This window comes from Macaca mulatta, chromosome 6 (genome assembly GCF_049350105.2).
Source record: "Macaca mulatta isolate MMU2019108-1 chromosome 6, T2T-MMU8v2.0, whole genome shotgun sequence".
In the NCBI taxonomy this organism is placed as follows: Eukaryota; Metazoa; Chordata; class Mammalia; order Primates; family Cercopithecidae; genus Macaca; species Macaca mulatta.
In genome coordinates this window covers 178679365-178699018 of record NC_133411.1, presented here as the reverse complement: position 1 = coordinate 178699018, position 19654 = coordinate 178679365, and the positions used below count along the sequence as shown (strand labels likewise).

General features: G+C 43.1%; 1 protein-coding gene across 3 annotated transcripts in view; it reads right to left on the bottom strand.

Moving 5' to 3' along the window:
- The window catches only part of DOCK2 (dedicator of cytokinesis 2), a 436838-nt gene that overhangs the window by 264990 nt on the left and 152194 nt on the right, over window positions 1–19654 (bottom strand). For all 3 annotated transcript variants that reach the window (XM_028849908.2, XM_028849910.2, XM_077937437.1), the window contains exon 26: window positions 8065–8213. In XM_028849908.2, the coding sequence (XP_028705741.2) occupies window positions 8065–8213 (149 nt within the window). The remainder of the gene's footprint in view (window positions 1–8064; window positions 8214–19654) is intronic.

The following is a 19654-nucleotide window of genomic DNA, read 5'->3' as shown; positions in this document are numbered from 1 at the left end:
CTGACTTAAAGCCTGTGCAGGCTCCTCTAGGGAATTGGTGAGGGTGAAAGTGCTGTTAAGGGCGATGTGTAGATGGGGAGTGGGGGGAGGCAAAGTGGTGCATGAGAGGCTGTTGAGTTGGGAATGTCACCTAGCCTCTCTGAGTCTCAGCCTCCTCACCAGTTAAATAGGGATAGTAAAATCTACCTTGCCACTTTGGGGCCGGAAACAAACAACTGTGTTGTATAAGAACGCACGCTGCCAGTTAGAAGGTGCTGGGGAAGTGTGTGGTACACCATCATCCATGGAAATTGTGCCATTGGCCTCAGGAGGGCATTTCTAACTCCATGGAAGCCAGAGGAAAAGCAAGGGGTGAAAACAAAGCAGCCTTGGGCACAGCAGAAGGTGCAGCGATCTCATGTATTTCAACCTCAAGTTTGGGGCTTAATTAGCTGCTCTCTGGAATGCACCACAGACAAAAGAATTTCAACAAGCCTTGTCTCCCTGCCTTTTATTTGAAATATGAGGGAGCAGATAGGTTAGAAAAAAACCCTGCTGCTCTTGCAGGGTGGTATTGATTCCTGGGAATTAAATAGTAATACAAACAGGCAGTGGCAGGCTCCCTTCCACCCTGCAGCAGGCAAACTGCCTGGGCTTATCAGAGAACCTAGAGCTCAGAGTGGCCACAGAGGATGCACTTCAGAAGAAGGCGCCCACGCATAGACCAGCAGGGTGGACTGGTTTCCCACACAGGTCAGGGGCAGGACTCTACCAAGAATGCCCTCTAGTCTGGAGGACTCCTGCTCATGCCACAGTCCCCTCCCCTCCCATCGGGATTCTAACAAGTGGAGATGCTAATGCCCTTTGCTGTCCATATCTGATCCTCTTCAAAGGAGAGGCATGAGTGCGTGTGTGTGTGTCTGTGTATGTCTGTGTAAACATACATGCACCCAAAACCACACATGCATATTCAACGCATTAGACAAATCATTCATGGGGGGTGGGGAGCATGTGGAATGGGAGTAGAAGATGGGGATAAAGGGTAAGAAATTATTAAATAAAATCATAGGAGTCCATTGTTTTGAACTGAGCTACTGCACTAGGCCCAGATCAAACCAAGATGGAGTCACCTGTACTAAGTGTGTCATACTAAAATGGGAACGTTAGGAAGTAGGAAAATCCCCCAAACAGACCAATTTTTCTTAAAAACAGAAGGTTCACAGCAATCAGATGGAAAGGGCATGGTCACCTGAGCTGGCATGATAAGGAAGTCCCCCTGCTTTAACTCTTACAAGTAACCTGATGTTAACCAACCCACGTTTTTGTATCATCCCATTTCCTTCTTCCTGCTCAAGCTACCTTACAATAACCAACTGCTCTGCTGCGCCCAAGAGAGCTCCTGTCTTTTAGATACGAATGCCTGACTCATGAATCACTAATAAGAGTCAATTAGAACACTAAAATCAATCTGATACAATTTTGTTTTATGACAGAATACACACGCAAGTACACACACAGAACAGGGGAGGAGCTTGCACAGACCAATGAAGATGACCTGTCATGAACTCAGGAGTGTGATTAATTCAACCCTCTGCACCTGACATCTAAAGAAGGCAAAAAGAAGAATACCCTGCTAGCACTCAGCGCACAAGACCCCAGGGAGAAATCAGCCCCTGCCATTAATTGGAGTGAGACATATTCATTCATTTATTCCTTCCTTCAGATAGCTTCAAGAGCCAGGCATTGTGCTGGGGTGGGGTGGGCGGGGGGTAGAGCAGCAAGATCTCTCTCCTCACAGCACTCCGGTTTCTGCAGACAGACAGAAAAGTCCACAGAGGGTGACAACACAGGTGCCACAATGGAGCAAGCATGAGCTGCTCCTAGGACCACAGGAGACGTAGGGGAGAGGATTAGAGAAGGCTTCCCAGGAGAGAGATATTCAACCTGACTTCTGAGGGTAAGGTAGGATTTAGCTAGGCTAAGAGCAGAGGGGATGCATTCAGGCAGTGTGAACGGCACTCCGCCGCAGTGAGAAGTGAGAGAGTGCTGCACAAGCAAGGAATTGAAAGAATTGTCATGGAGCCAGAGCATAGACAGTACAAGTGGGATGGGAGAGACCGAAGCTGAAAGCATAAACTCTGTGAAGTCAGGGGGTATGCTTTGCTCTCTGAGCTTCCCTGAGCTTCCTCACTCAAAGCCTTCTGTTACACAGGAGAGAATAACACATAATGATTGGTGCTGGGATATCAGGGTGCACACATGGTTGTGAAAACACAGACAAGGAAGTCCCTAATTCTGCCTGCGGGCAGAGGGGAAGGGAAGGAAGAGGGAATGGAATTGAGAAAATCTCAGAAAGGAAGTATTATGTGAGCTGAACCCAAAACGAGTTTAGGATTCTACCTGCAGAGAAAGATGAGAAATTGGAAGAGCATTTCAAGCAAGAGACACTGCATTCAGCAAAAGCAAAAGCCTCCCAAACGGTGTCTAAGTTGTGAATAAAAATATCAAAACCTGGCCGGGTGCAGTGGCTCACACCTGTAATCCCAGCACTTTGGGAGGCGAAGGTGTGCAGATCACTTAAGGTCAGGAGTTTGAGACCAGCCTGGCTAACATGGTAAAATGCCGTCTCGATTACAAATACAAAACTTAGCTGGGAGCAGTGGCTGGCACCTGTAATCTCAGCTGCTCAGGAGGCTGAGGCACAAGAATTGCTTGAGCCCAGGAGGTGGAGGTTGCAGTAAGCTGAGATCGCACCACTGCACTCCAGCCTGGGCAACAGAGTGAGACCCCATCTCAAAACAAAACAAAAAAAAATCAGAACCCTCAAACCATTCATGACTAATAGAGTACCTTGGTAGCCCCCCCACTCAGGCTTAGCCAATAGACTCAAACAATTTTTTTTAAAAAGATGATTCTGGGGATTCCCTATGTCCACAATTCAGATACAATCAACACCTTTTCCTCTTGAGAATTAGGAGTCATCTTTACCCACTTTAAGACTGCTAAGCAGAGTAGCAAACAATGACTCTCTTTTTTCTTGAGGAATGAAACATAAAAGCAACAACCTTGTCTTAAGAGGGGAAAAACCAACTCCCTCCGGGTCTGGAGCAATATTAAATTTTATCAGTTACTCAGCAGCCAGCAAAGCACAGAACGAAGCCAGTGTGAAACCACCCTTCAAAGTAACTGGAGTTGACAACTAAACTTGCTCAGTGACGGGGGAGAAAACGAGTTAATAGAGGAAGAAGTCAGGCCTTTTATCCTTCACCTGAGCTGGTCCCTTTCATATGCTAAGAGGCCAGGAGCAAGCTGGGTGAGGCAATTCAACACTAGCATTAAAAAAAAATCAACACCCAGGCTAAGGCAGACATCTCCCCTTGAGTCCTACCATGACACCCAGGGTTTCAAAGAATAAGGTTGGCCTGCTGCTCTGAGCTGTAAGTACCCAAACAATGACAATATTGAAGACAAGCATCCTCTCCCATTCCCCAAACACACAACGCCCCCCAAATGGAAGCTTGCCATCCTGCCCTATAATTGCTAAATTTTCACATGTGGTTCTACCGTGGGCAACGGCTCCAGTAGGTGGACGTAGTCTCTATGCTTGGGGTGGGACAATGTGTTGTTCCATGATGTCAACTAAAAGCCAATAAAAATGGCTATGCTGTTGTCAGCAGAGAAGGTCCAAACAACCAGGAGAAAAACCCAGAACATTTGCTCTGGGGGCCTTTTTTATTTGTTTTCATCTAAATGTTCAATTTTGAGAAGTTGGTACCTGTAGAAAGCAAACAGCACATTCTATGGTCTGAATTTTCAAAGTTGGATCTTTGCATATTCCGTGTCCCTTCTATCGCATGAAAATGAATTTATGGGTACAAATTAATGTGTTTGAAATATTTGCCATTTTATGGTTTATTAAATGCATATTGGAAGATGCTAGATTTTATAGACTGGACAGGGCTCTTAAATTAAGAAGGTAAAGAACAGAGAATGAGCCCAGCTATTCCTCTATTTCCAGTGAATACCAAAGGAAAAAAGGAAATAGGTCAAATTAGAGCAATGGTTTCTGAGCATGGTCTCTACACTGGTAGCATCAACAGCACCTGGGAACTTGATAGAAAAATAAGTTACTGGATGCCTGGACCCCACCGTCCAGACTAATGATCAGAAATGTGTTTTAACAGCTCCTCCAGGTTACTGGGGGTACCTGCTCAGGTTTGAGACCTGCACTACAACTGTGGCTCTTCACATTGGCTGACAGTTAGCATCACCTCATAATCATCACCTTCTCATTGCAATGCCCCACCAACCCCAGACCAATTCAATCAGAATACTTGGGACAGGGGCCTAGGTATTACTGCTTTTGATGCAAGACTTTTCTTCTCAGTCACTTTGCAAGCCGGGGACCCCCAGCCAGTGACGCCCTGCCCAGGCCTCGCTCAGCCCATCCAGCTCACCATCTATGTTATAGCTTGTACCCATGTTCAGCAGTTCCTGATCTCTTGCGCTGCACCCAAGAAGAATGAGGATACGTGGGACATTGAAGGGTGAGGAGGTTGGAGAATAATTTTGTTGAGCAGTGAAAACGGTTTTCAGTGGGGCAGGGGGGACATAGTAGAGGGGGGGCACTTGTTCCCCTACCCCAAGGTTGGAAAGTTGTACCCGCCCTGTCCCTCCCCACACCTTGTGTGACTGGCTCTGGGGCCTAATGGACTCAGAATGGGGACTGCCGATTGGTTTGTGAGTAGGCAAAATAGGTTAAAGTGAAGACAACACTCAAAGGTGGGCATGACAGTATAGAAAACCAATTAGGAAAAGGTAAGTTTATGTAAAATAAGTGAAGGGTGGGGATTAATCAGAGGAAAGTGTGCCAAACACTAAGACAAGTTCTCAGTCCAGTCTGAGGATTTAACATATAGCTTGGCTTTCAGGTTTTAAACTGTCTTTGGCTTGGAGATGGGGTTTCACCGGGGACCCGCCCCTATCTGCCTACCCATTTGGCTGCCTCCTGCTGGTTTGACTTTTAAAAAGCTCCCCAGGTGGCTTGTAATCCCAGCACTTTGAGAGGCCAAGGCAAGAGGATCACTTGAGGCCAGGGGTTTGAGGCCAGGGGTTTGAGACCAGCCTGGGCAATATAGTGAGACCCTGTCTCTACAAATTAACTAAGTAACTAACCAAGTGTGGTCACTGGCACCTATAGTTCTATCTACTCAGGAGGCAGAAGCAGAAACCTGGCATAAAAATAAGTAAAATAAAAACTCTCAAGGCGATATGACTATGCAGGCAATGAGGCAATGTTGAGAGCCGCTATATGCTAGAACATGAGAAATTTAGATTAGGTACTTTTGGGCCTCTGGTTTTCAGTTTAGCTCAAAGTAATCATGGCTACTAAATGCCTCCTATTCACTGAAGAAGCTTTTGAGAAGAGAAGAGAGATTTCCATCTTCATGAGCTGGAGAGGTGAGATGTGAAGCTCACCAAAAGCATCAAAATTTATACCAAATTCAATGGTGATAACAGTATTTAATAACCCATCCAGCAAAGACAGTTGCTCACCCGGAGAAAGGGGTGGGTTAGTCCGCACAGTCAGAATTCATTATAAAAGCACTGCACTCAAAGGCAGGAGAGAGTGACACGCACCTCCCACACACCTCAAGTCCAGATGCCACAATCCCCCATGGGGAGCTCAGAGCCTCCCACTCACTTCTTGGCTTTGAAGCCCTAAGTACTGAGGGTGTGTGAGACAGCAGCCTCTTCTCACCAGTGTCTGATGTCAGGGAATGTACAAAATGATGACAGCCTGTCAGGGTAGAGCTCTCGGAGGCCACTCCCCTGGGATGGACAGAGCCGCAGCATCCTGCTTCACAAACAACCGTGAACTTGGGCCATCCCTCTACCAAACCAGGAACTTGACAATTAGCACATCATAACTGGGTCCCTCAAACTGGGGGACACTGGCATATTCCCAAGGATCCACATTTTTCTCCATTAAAAGGGATCTGAGCATTACTAAAATGTAAAAAACATTGTGGATTGGCTTTTCAACAGAAAGAGGCAAACTTTTTTTAGAGAGAGAGACAGGGTCTGCTCTGTCACCTGGGCTGAAGTGCAGTGGCAAGATCACAGCTCATGGAAACCTTGACTCCTGGCCTCAAGTAATCATCCTCCCTGGGCCACCCAAAATGCTGGGATCACAGGCATGATCAACCTCCCTGACTGAGGCAACATTATATAGGATGTTACCACAGAAATAATCGGCAAACCCTCATGTTTCTACACTATGAGTAAGACTGAAATCTCCCTTTAAAAAAACAATTTTTAAAAAGATCAAATAGCTAAGACTGGAACCAGCTCAACAGCTAGCTACTGAATGTCCTTATAGAAACATCATCACCCTAACATCATCATCTGAACGAATCTTGAATATCTAAGCTCTTGGTTATTATACTGTCTTTCCATTACATGAGGTAGGAGTAGACAGAAAAAAAGAAGAAAAAGACCATGACTTTATATGCCCCATGCCTGTGATTACTCAGAATTCAAATCAGACTGACCTCGGTTTGAATTTTGACCCTGACATTTATTTGCTCTATTTATTTGGCCTCAAATGTTAATGAAGTGTATGAATTTCAGGTTTTTCATCTCTAAAATGGGATGATAAGCCTTAGTATCTAGGATCAGGGTGAGCAGACAGAATGTGCAGATTGCATTTAGCCCAGTGCCTAGAAACCAACAAATAAAGTAGAGCTATGATCATTAATTATTCACCACTGAATACTAGCTGAAGTTTCACCTCCTTTGTGTAGGCTTCCTTGACAAAAATGCTTACACATAAACACATACACACACATATATCCTTTGTAGCTCTTGTACCCCAAATACGCATCTAGATTTTAGTCATTATATATCGGGGACAGGTTTTTTTGTTCCCAGTGCCTAGCGCACACTGGGTATATCATATGTATTAATATTTCTGCATGAATGAATGAATGAATGAATGAAGCAAGTTATGCATATGTAATAATAAGACAAGAAGCAGCTTAACTGGGATGGTGAGTGTAGACAGGAAGAGACAGGAGAGGAAGCATGCAAGGAAATTGATCGTAATGGTTGACTATGGATCTGACCAGTAAAGGAACATTGCTCTGCAGAGTTTTCGAATTACAGTCAATCATAGACACAGTTCATTTAGAAAGCTCTTCTCTGAGGATGTTCTAGGGAGGAGACAGAAAAAGGCAAGGCTCACACCAACACTTAGAAAAAAGTGTATTGGTTATTTGGGTCTATGCAGTCCTCTGAAGCCAGTCCCATCTAAGGACTGAGTACCTCCTGGACATTACTCAAGGACAAAGAGGAGCTGCCAGAGGAACCTGGGTCAAATCAAGCACCCTCCTTCCATCTTCCAATGCTTAAGAATTCCAGGCCTGGGTCTAATCACTACCTCTCAGTCTTTACCACTTCATCTGGCTTACCTTCTGCAGATTCAGCCCTTTGGAAGCCCTCCGCTTACTCCCACTGACACTTTCCTTTGGTTTCCATCCCCAGCTAATCTCTGAATGATGTCTACAAAACATACAATGACTTCATGGCCACCACCATCCCACTCCATGCCCTATCTCTGGAATCTGAGCCCTGGCAATCTGCTCATCCAGGAAGAGGCTTAATAATTTTTGCCATTTCAAAAGGTAACCGAAGAAACAAAACCCAAGTAAATCAGCTAAGAAAGCAGACACGAGAGTTTTCTTGGCTGTCTAGGCACACGAAACTCTTCCTCCCATCCCTGCAAACTAGGGCATGAGTACACGGACAAGCCATCTAAAAAGGCTGCAATAATGTCTATACCCACATTCTGAGAAAGCCTCGCCGACAAGACACACAGTGACAAAATGCTACATGATTAACTCTAGTCACCTAGCCATCCTTCACAGCAATGGGGGTCAGTCACAGGAAAAGTAGGCCTGCTGAGCAAGCCGTTGACTTTTATCTTTAGACTCTAGCTGCTATCCATCAGCATCAATATTTCACAATTTAATCAACTTAGCCCTAGTCTGAGTCCAGGATATCTACATCATCAGGAGGACTCACCACATCCTGATAGCTAAGGACTTCCAAGATGCTGTTGAGCAATTCAACGCAGTACTTCTTCTCCAGGACCTGGTGTTGCATCTCATCCTTCTGCTCCAGCAGCTCCTTTAGCTCTTTGGTGATGACAGGAAGCAGAATGTCCCGGCATTCTGGAATAAAAACAGTTCAGAAGCATGTAGAATTCCTCATTTTTTAGTTTCTTTTCTTTCATATATGCATATAATTTTTCATTAAATAAATAGTTCATGAAGACATTCTCCTTGTAAAAAATTAAAATATTAAAGATTAGGTTAAGATTTCCTGAGAACATCATTCATAATTCTAGTCCCTTTTCTAACCCTTTCTACCCAGGGGCAACCAGTTATTCTAATATGTATATTCTAATATATTATATATATTTTATATATACACATACATATAAAATGTGTCATATGAAATATCTAGTGTTGTTTTAACTTTGCATTTAAGTCATATACTGTGATTATAAACTTCCAAGATCCTTTTATACAATTTTACTTATCTGTTTATCAGTATAAAACATATAGTTATTCTGGCTTTGTTTCCATTTTATACAAGGGGACCATGATGTATATATTACTCTGAACCTTGACTTTTTTTCATGCACTAATATTTCTTGGAGCACTTTCTGTATTATTACATTTAGGGACAAACTTAGTTATTTTTAACTGTTTTATAGTACTCTTTATTATGGATGTATTTTTCTATTCAGCCCGTACCTGTACTACTGGACATTTTTCACTGGTACAGACAGTACAAAATGAACAACCTTCCATTTGCATCCTTGTGCATATTGCTTTCATTTACCAGCCTAGCCAACATGGCGAAAACCCATCTCTACTAGAAATACAAAAATTAGCTGGGGATGGTGGCGTGCACCTATAATCCCAGCTATTCAGGAGGCTGAGGCAGGAGAATTGCTTGAACCCAGGAAATGGAGGTTGCAGTGAGCTGAGATGATGCCACTGCACTCCAGCCTGGGTAACAGAGTGAGACTCCTTCTCAAAAAACAGAAAGAAAGAAATGAAAACTCTTGCAGAGAAGGGTATGTCTCTTGATATTGCTGTTTCAGGGAAATTTCTGGAAGATTCTGAAGCCCTTCACGGCTTTGTCTCCATATTTCCCTTGAAAACAGAAAACCTTGAGGGAAAAAAAAAAAAAATCCCAAAATGTGTCAAGCTGCCCCCACTCAGATGCTGCTTGAGCTGCAATGTGAATCATACACACCAGGATTTCATTTTAATTCAATCTAACAAATAGATATTGGACATCTTTAATGTGGAAGATACTCTCTTTATGGAGGTACAGAGATAAGATGTGGTTCTTGCCCATTAGGTACTTAAAAAGTGACAGAGGTGATTACAGGGAAAAAAAAAAAAAAAAGCAAAACCAATGAACAATGGTAGAAGTTAGAATAAGACTAAGTTCAGAAGAGGTAGAGGACATCTCTTATTCTGTCAGCCCAAGAGCTACCACCCACTCCTTCTGGCACAGCACCCTGACTGTACGTGGGGGAGCCATACTGTCATGGGCTATAATCCTGAGAAGCTGTCATAGGCTCCTTGCCTTCCCGTGGAGAAGGGCTGGACACCTGGCCCCAATTAGGATGGCCTCCTGAAATCTGAATCTTGAGGGAATGTTCATAACGATAACTGCCAATGGTACTAATACACAGTATTTTGAGTGCTTACAATGTACCAGGCACTGTTGCAAGTGTCCTGCATGAATCATCTCAGTAAATTCTCCTAGTGACTAAGGGAGGTAGATAATATTATTTCCCCATTTTGCTGATGAGGAATCAAAGGGACTTGTCATGTGTACACAGCTAGTAAGTGGTAAATCCAGCCCAACTGCAGAGACTGCTCTTATGCACTACATGAAACGTGCAGTCTTGGCTGGGCATGGTGGCTCACACCTGTAATCTCAGCACTTTGGGAGGCCAAGGCGGGTAGATCATGTGAGGTCAGGAGTGTGAGACCAGCCTGGCCAATATGGTGAAACCCTACGTCTACTAAAATAAATAAATAAATAAATAAATAAATAAATAAATAAAAGCTAAAACTAGCTGGGCGTGGTGGGCACCTGTAATCCCAGTGACTCGGGAGGCTGAGGCAGGAGAATAGCTTAAACCGGGGAGGCGGAAATTGCAGTGAGCCAAGATCACAGCACTGCACTCCAGCCTGGGCAACAGAGCAAGACTCCATCTCCAAAAAAAAAAAAAAAAAGAAAAGAAAAAGAAAAAGAAAAGAAAAGAAAAGAAAAGAAAAGAGAAATGTGCAGTCTCTCGGGCTCTGCTGTCATCACAGAAGTGCCCCAAGGAGGCTGCCCGGGGGGCATGCTGAGTCCCCTCTCCCTCCAAGATTCGGAGTCTCTCCTCTCTGATAACTAGTTTCCCAGCATTTCCTCTGATTCTATGGATTGTTCCCTTTCTTCTAAATACATTTGTGTTTACTTAAATTTACCAGAGTAGGATTCTGCTGCTTGAAACCAGAGTCCCAACTGATAGAGTCACAAAACACATTGAGTGCTTCAGAAGCCCTCTCATGAGCTCTGGTCAGAAGGTTCATAGAAGACTTTATAGGATCTAACAGAGTATGTCCCTTCTCTCAGAGCCCAATCTCAGTTTTTAATTAAATTCCAGTAAGTGTAATTCATGTCCATTCATCCTACTAAGGAGTAAGCTCCATGAGAGCTGAACTAAAATTCAAGTGCCTGATACAGTACCTGCATCATAGGAGTGAGTCAGTAAATCTTGGCTGAAGGGATGGAGGAGGTGGCATTTGAGATAGTCCGTGACACGTGGATAACATTTCAATAAGAAGAGTGAGGACTTACAGAACACTTGGTGATTTAGAGAACATAAATCTAGGGTTATATTCTCTTGGAAGGAGAATAATGAAAGATAACACTTAAAAGAAGTGTTCTTAATTGCAACGAAGTGTCAGTTCTATGGAAACAGAAAATTATAGATGACAAAAATTTTGATTCTGCTTTGCTTAAAATTGTAGATAAAATCATAGGTCACAGCTTTAATGACACTTTATGAGAAATTTGCACTGAAGAAATATATTGTTGGGGCTGGGCATGGTAGCTCACACCTATAATTGCATCACTCGAGCCCAGGAGTTCAAGACCAGCCTGGGCAACACAGGAAGACCCCATCTCTACCAAAAATTTAAAAATTAGCTGGGCATAGTGATGCATGCCTGTAGTCCCAGCTACTCAGGAGGCTGAAGTGAGAAGAGCAGAGCCCAGGAAGTAAAGGCTGCAGTTAGCCATGATCACACCGCTACACACCAGCCTGGGCAACAGAGTAAGACCCAGTCTCAAAAGAAAAAAAAAAAAAAAACCACTTGTTGGTCTAAGGACTTTTGAGAGTACAATACATTGATTAGCCACTACCCTTTATTTAGAATGATAAGGGAGAAAGTTGGAGAAAATATATTAATTTATCAATTACCCTATTACTTAAGTTAAATATTCAGTCCATATCTTGCCATTAAAAAGTTGAGATTTTCATCTAGATGTATTTATTAAGCAGGGTAAAAAAAGTCTTACAATATTCATTAAAAAGTTTATTTTAAAAGTTATCTTCTCTTTATTTCCTTCTGCCTGGCTAAAAGTTATCTTCAAAAGGATATGAACTTGTAACTTTGCAATGTTTTGTTTGCTAGAGGGAAATTAAGTGTTGAAATTCTTGTTGTAGAAAAACTAGGTGAGTTCATCTGAAGTGGTAAATGCTTTGTCATTGGAAGACGAATAACTTCCCTAACTTAATGATACTTCCCAATTATGCCTTCATTGATGTGATAACTAAGCCCAACCAGAAGATAAAAATTGTGCATTATCTTATTAAGTTAGATAAAGGTGGTAAAGTCTTCCTCTTTGAAAAGTGAAATAAGAGATTCTAAAAAAGGAGATTTAAAATACAACAGAAAGTCTTGTTTTTCCATAGTCCTCTAGGTAAAAGGGAGTCACCAAAAGATGTGCCTTCAGGAAATCTGTGTCGCTGCAGTGAAGATGCCATGGTGATGACAATCCAGGTGATAACAATGAATATAAGAGTGTGTGGGTTGTCCCCTAGATTCCTAGCTTTCTGACATAACGAATTTGGATTCTGCCGAAGCTAAAGATTTGATAAGCCCTTGAAGAAAGGTAGTAAAAAACAAATCAAGCGTGGTCAATTGCCTTGAGCTTAAAGTACAAGATGATAATGTTTTAAGGCTTAAAATAGCTTTTTGTGACTCAAGATTAAAAATTATTAAAACTCTCCCCACCTGTAAAATAGGATCAGTAGGACCTATAGGAAGGAGCCATGTAAAGGCAGATCAAGAACTAACCCATTCACACATTGAACTAATTCTTTCAGTCAGTCATTCTACACATATATTGAAGGCTTACTATGTGCCAGTCACTATTCTAGGGTGGAAAGGAATGACCAGGGGTTAACTCCCCATCATTGCACAGAGCCAACGGAGATAAGAAGCAGACTTGAGTAGACAGGAAAAACACTTAGTACCTTTACACCTTAGGAGTGGCAACCTATTAGGAGCGGTCATAAAACAGAGCTGTGGAATAACCGAGGTCAGGGTTTTCCTTAAAAGGTCATTCTGTTAGCACTCTAGTTGAGATACCTCACATAAATCCCATTACTAAGATATGAATCCAAGGAAAAAGCCACTCAGGAGATTTTAGATATGAAAGATCTCCTTGGGAAATCACGGACTTTAAATCCTACTTAAAATTGAACTAAGCTAGTAGATTTTTCATGGAAAAGTCTGATAGTAAGTTCTCCATCTCTAGAAGTATTCAAGTAGTAAGTTGCGTCTATAGATAGGCACGAGGAAGAGGTAAAGTATCAGATGAAGGGATGAAGTGAATGATTATTAAAGCCACATCTGAAATTCTAGGATTCTATAAAACATAGGTTCCAAGGAAGTTGCAGGAGGAAGGATATATTTGCTAGGTGGAAAGACAGTGGATATTTGCCTTGCTCACAAAGTACTGAGGCTGTGGGAGCTGCAGACCAGGCATTAGGAGAAGCAATAGTTTATCAAGCTGAAAGGCAGACGCTTTACAGATTCTCAAAACCAGCATCCCCATAAGATGGAGGCTCATGGTGTGGAGAGTCAGCAAGATTTTCACTGAAGTGGCCATTAATAACATGGTCTGTTTTTCAGAAGGTACTCTGTCTTCTCTTTAACCATGATTTCTCAGAAATGTCTGGCTCCTCTGTTTGTAGATGAAATAATTTTTCTCATTTGTAATTGGAGCTGTGAAATTATATTAGTCTGTAAAGCTCCAGGAAGCAGCATTTCTAAATTGCTGCTTGATTGTCAAACCAACAAACACAAATGGTTTTGAAGATAAATAGTGCAAACCCTGAAATCAATCTTCATAGGCAGAGGTAATGAATGTCAGAGACCTGCACACCCAGGCTGGGTTCCTGCCTTAGGTATCCAATGTCTGACAAAGGCTGGGAGACTTGCCACCAAGTGACAAGTCCAAATTACAATTCAGACCAGCCATGGGAGAATCTGCAGAACTACTCAACTCCTTGGGTTTTAATCAAAAGGGTTTTCTTTGTCCAAGTGACTGCAGAGAGGAAGACGCAGTATTTCTGGGTTCTGGGTCCTCCCTTAGGAAAGTTTTGTCATGCAGCAGTCAGTGCTACCTACCTGAATGCATAGCCCTCTTGAAGTGTGGTGTGCTTTTGCAATTATTTGATGGCTCACGGACACTTCAAATAAGAGGACCCTTTTCTTCACCTGCTCCTCACCAGTATCAGCCCCATTGGAAGAACTAAATGAAAATTCTTTGTCAGTTTGGAAAACCACCTTGACGTGCATCCAGCCAAAATCACATCTGCGACCACAGCCACAATCCAGCTCCAGCAGGAAACATTCCTAAAAACCATATCTGAATTGACCCTCTTCCCCTCAAGTCTGTTCTTTCTCCTTTGCTGTCTCTTGAGAGTGAGGACACCCCCAGTCACACAGTCAACCAAGCAAAGAGATTGTCTTTGAGTTCTTCTTCTCTTTACATCAGCATCTAATCCATTATGAAGTTATGCCCATTCTACCCTCAAGCCAACTTCCTCCACTTTCTGTGTCAAGTCTCCTAACCGCCTTCCCTGCTCCCTGCACAGGAGTCCCTTGTGGTCAGGAAATTCTTCAGTAACTTCCTATTGCCCTCAGGATGAGTTTTCTCAACTCTCCGGCATGGATGGAGGCCATCTGTGAGCAAGTTCTTCCCTCAACTCATCGTGGGTGCTCACCACTTGCCACTTCTCCACCTCCCTCTCTCTGTTCCAACCACAAACTCTCTCCTTCTCCTGAATTTTCACATGTTATTTTCTTTGCCTAGAATGCTCTTGTCCCGCCCATCTTCTCCTGACTTCTTCCCTTCTAGCTCCTAACTTAGACGTGAAATCCTCTAGGATGATGTTCCTGACACCCCAACTTTGCCTTGGGTGACTCTTCTTCATTCCTATGGCACCCATAATATATTTCAACATATTTCCATCTTACCATTTATCACACGATACGGTCATTTTCTATGTAACAGGAAAACCAGTGAGATTCTTGCTGTCATCCCATAAATGAAAGTAAGGCCCAAGCTGTAGTTGGGGTACAGCATCATCCCTCCAGGTTTTTTGAGAGGTGCCAGTTCAGGACCAGCCCTACACCAATCCACATGCACTCACTCAGAACTAACAGAAGGTCAGCAGTGGCCTTTGGATATAATGCGATTTCCATGGGATATGCCATTACCCCTCTCCTCCATGAAACTCATGTTGAGAGAAGGAGAACCCAAAGAGTCACTCATAAAACATAAAACAAGATGGACACTATATCCCTGCTAGGGAAATGCTTGCCAATCTGTGAACCCAGGTACATCCTGGTCCCACCATCAGAATACAGATTTTAGGACATTCTGGAGTATAGTGCACTGTACTTTTCTAGCCTCTCTCTTACTGCAGGGGAAGAAGGTTAAACATAAGCAATGCATCTGTGTCAGGGCTCAGTCACATCCTCAGCATGAGTGCCCATGTTTCTAAGCCTGACTATGGCAGCCTGCACTTGGAATCTCATTCCACTCACATCCAGCCCCTGACTTTGTCACCAGTGTGTGTTAATCGACTCTTCAATCCTGTTCCATTTTTCACAGACTTTAAGGTGAAACTCATTCGGCTTTGGCCAAGTTCCTATTGACTGAAAGTCGAATTCCTCTCAGCTCATCTCTCTCGGAGGACTGGCAATGGGGAAGCGGGGGTGGCCACAGATGTCACAGCTCACCCTGCCCTCCCCCTATAATTGAAACCCCAAATTCTCCCAGGCAGGGCTGCCCAGTGTAAACCCAGCGCTGCTCTGCCAGGCTGCTTTTCTTCTGTTCGGTTTGTGAGCATTTGCAGATGTTGAAAGCCACTTGCTTGGATCAACTGGACACAAAAGGAGACCTCCACAGACACGATTCTAGTCTGACAGTTAGCGATTTGTTCTCACAACCTCCCTCCTCCAGCCAGCATTTCACAAAGAAAACTAATTCCGCCCACTGGGAAATCAATAACTACCCACAAATTTCATATTCCAGATCAGGTTACAAGCCTTTTACAACTTCACTAGCATTTCCCCCAACGCATTCTTCAGCAGCTCCCCATGAGTCACTTGCCTCACCCCCCGAAACACACCTCATTGCAAAACCCAGAATCACCACCCGCAGCCCTCTGGCCACCCTCTGGCGCCATCTGTGTCTCCACTTTACGAACCCCTATGGGGCCAAAATATATCTCCCAGCTAAACAAACAGCCTATTTAGAAATGTTAGAACTCAGCGTCCAGTTAAAATTCTCTCCAGGTATCTTAGAAGGGAGAAAATACAGTTAGGTGGTAAATCCTTAAGGAAAAACGTACTTTCAAAACTTTATACTAGATATCCATTGAAAGTCCGAACCAAGCTCTTGTTTTTACCATATATCCTTTATACTGAACATAAAAAGTGATTTTGCACTAAACCTAATAAGCAAATACCCTATAATAAGTTGGCTCCTGCCATTTAGAAGCACAGAGACAGCAGGGAGGGTTGGCCAACACGGAACTGCTGGAACTGTTATTGTATATGTATGTGTGTAGAGATGGGATCTTGGTATGTTACCCAGGCTGGTCTCAAACTCCTGGGCTTAAGCAATCCACACACCTTGGCCTCTCAAAGTAAAGAACTTTTAACAGGATGTGAATCTGTTTGTATCCAAAAAAGTCACACTGATCATAAATATAATTTGAAAGCTCTGAGAGTCGACATGCAATATATTCATATCCTTAAATATGTATGTTTAAATATATATACATATATATGCATACACACATAGTCAATACTCACTGTTCTCATGGATATTATATTCTAGTAAAGTGCTATAAATAATTAAATAAACAAGTTAATAGTTGTCTTAGGTTAGATACTCCAGAAGCAAACTCTAACATGAAGCTTGGGTGAAGAGGACTTATTAGGAGATGTTCCAGAAAAATATGCAAGGGGAGTAGGGAAGTGGAGGGAAGGAGGCCAAACCGAGTACAAAAATCAAGCAAGCCTCACAAAAGATAACTTTTGAGCTCAATCCTACGAGGAGTTCTGGAGGCAGTGTAGACTCCAGGGGTGATGAACCTGGAATGTTCAGACCCAGGGTGTCAACAGCACTTTGGGTGGTTCCAGTCCCCGGGAAAAGTAGGGTCCTGCAGCCTGAGGGCAGCCCTGGGAGGCAGGTGCTGGAGTTGGGGGCCATGAGAGCTGATGTGACAACAATGGGCACTGATAACTACCAGCAAAGAAATTAACCAGGTGACAGGATGAAGAGAATCTTCTAGGGGACTGTGACGACCACTTCATACAGGGCAGTCAAGGAAGGCCTCGCTGAGCCAGACACACTTGAGCTGGGACCTGAAGCGAGAGAAGGGAGCTGCATGCGCTGATCTCAGGGAGGCACACTTGCAGAGGAAAGGGCATGGAAAGGCGCTGGGATGGAAATTTGCAGACCTTGGAGGAATGACGTGGACGTGAGTGTGCCTGGGTTGCAGGAAACAGGGGTTTAATGTGAGATGATAAATTTGGAGAAGTTGCCAGGGCCAGGTCTCATCAGGCCCTGTGGCCCATGGTAAAAGGTTTGATTCCCGGGTAGTGATAAACACTTTTCGTTGTTGTGTTTTTAATGGTGGCCCTAGAGAGGAAGGTGGGAAAACACTGAGGAGGCTTTCTATAGAGGTAAAGAAGGGGGCTTGTATTTATTGCACCCTCGCTGTCTATCAGGCGTTCTCTCTGCAAAGTATATCATTATACCTATTTTACAGACGAGGGAACTGAAGCTTAGAGAGGTTCAGTAACTTGCCTAAAATCATACAGCTAGTAAGCAGAGCTGAATTAAACTCAGGAAATATGATTCCAGAGCCCATATTCATACCTATTAAGCTATCCTTCTTCCTTACTATAACAGTGCAGGGGAGAGAAGATGAAAGCTTGATTCATTTGCGGCAGTAGAGACAAGGGTGCAAGTACAGAGGGAAGTCGACGAACATGGGTTATGTTTTGAAGGCAGAGTCAACATGACCTGCTGATGGATTACACGTGCTACATACCTATGTAAGCATATGCATTTTGGAGCATTTGAGTGAGACAGCAATAGATTCATTTTAGGGTTTATCAAATTAGAGTGTAATCATGGAGACCATTTCCTGGCCTCAACTAGCAAGTAATGAAAGACTCCCATCAACATTTCTCTGATGGTGGGAAATGGCCACTGAGATAGCCTATCATCACACCTTTTGAAAGCTATTTAGGACATAAATAGTGTGTTCTGAAAGGTACTTGCACCCTTAGTTATCCCACTGCACTTGCCTGCAACTGCTGACTGGCCTCCTCATTGCTAGCTTGCTCATTAAATCCAGCTCCTTAGAAAGTGCTTTTGGAAAAATAAGAAGCCAATCCAGCTCCTTTCAACCATTATGGAAAACAGTATGGCGATTCCTCAAGGATCTAGAACTAGATGTACCATATGACCCAGCCATCCCATTACTGGGTATATACCCAAAGGATTATAAATTATGCTGCTATAAAGACACATGCACACGTATGTTTATTGCGGCACTATTCACAATAGCAAAGACTTGGAATCAACCCAAATGTCCATCAGTGACAGATTGGATTAAGAAAATGTGGCACATATACACCATGGAATACTATGCAGCCATCAAAAAGGATGAGTTTGAGTCCTTTGTAGGGACTTGGATGCAGCTGGAATCCATCATTCTTAGCAAACTATCACAAGAACAGAAAACCAAACACTGCATGTTCTCACTCATAGGTGGGAACTGAACAATGAGATCACTCGGACTCAGGAAGGGGAACATCACACACCGGGGCCTATCATGGGGAGGGGGGAGGGGGGAGGGATTGCATTGGGAGTTATACCTGATGTAAATGACGAGTTGATGGGTGCAGCACAGCAACATGGCACAAGTATACATATGTAACAAACCTGCACGTTGTGCACATGTACCCTACAACTTAAAGTATAATAATAATAAATAAATTTTTTTAAAAAAAGTGCTTTTGGAAAAGTAAAATTGCAGATAAGGCCAATTGAATTGGGACCCAAAATTTGATTTGTTTCCTAATGCTTAGAATGATTCCATTTGCAGTGCCGCACCAGATGAATGCGGTTTGGCCTGTCAGAAGACTGTGCACCCACCTCTTCATCCTGGTGATGAAAGGAGCAGCCAATTAAAAAGCTTCTGGCTGACCAAGCTGCCTCTGTACCTGATAATCTTGACAATCTTTAAAGAAGGATTCTTAGCTGGGTGCTGGGCATGCACCTGCAATCCCAGCTACTTGGGACACTGAGATGGAAAGATTGCTTCAGCCCAGGAGTTCAAGCCCAGCTGGGCAAGATAACAAGACACTTATCTTTAAAATATATATATATACACACATATATATGTGTATATACACACATACATGTATACATATATAAATATATATATATATACACACACACACACATATTACATAAATAAAGCAAAATGTTTAGGAAAGTGTTCTACTTCAAATTCATGCAAGAGGAAAAATGAGTCCACTAACGTTGTGACTATGAAGATCTGTGTCTCACATCCTTTGACACCATTTCCAATTCAGTGACATCTGAATTCACATTGATTTATAAGTGCTCAGGACACCTATCAGATTGGTCAGCACCTCCTACACCCTTCCAGGGCTATCATCCCTGACCCACTGTCTCTCATTTGCATCACACCATACAGAATCCCTTATTCCCTCATGCCAGTCCCCTCTGGAGACTCATAGAATTCCATGGCTTCATGACTCCCAATCTGTACTTAACCAGGAACTCCTACACTTTTATCTCTTTATTGGCTAGTCCATGTTCACATACTCAAATAGAGTCTTCTCAGCAGCCAGGGTCACTATAACATATTTTTTAAAAGGGGACAGAAATTACTGGCATGAAGGGGGGTGGGAGAGTGGAATATTAATTGTGAGAGATATGCAATGTACATTGAACTCCTGCT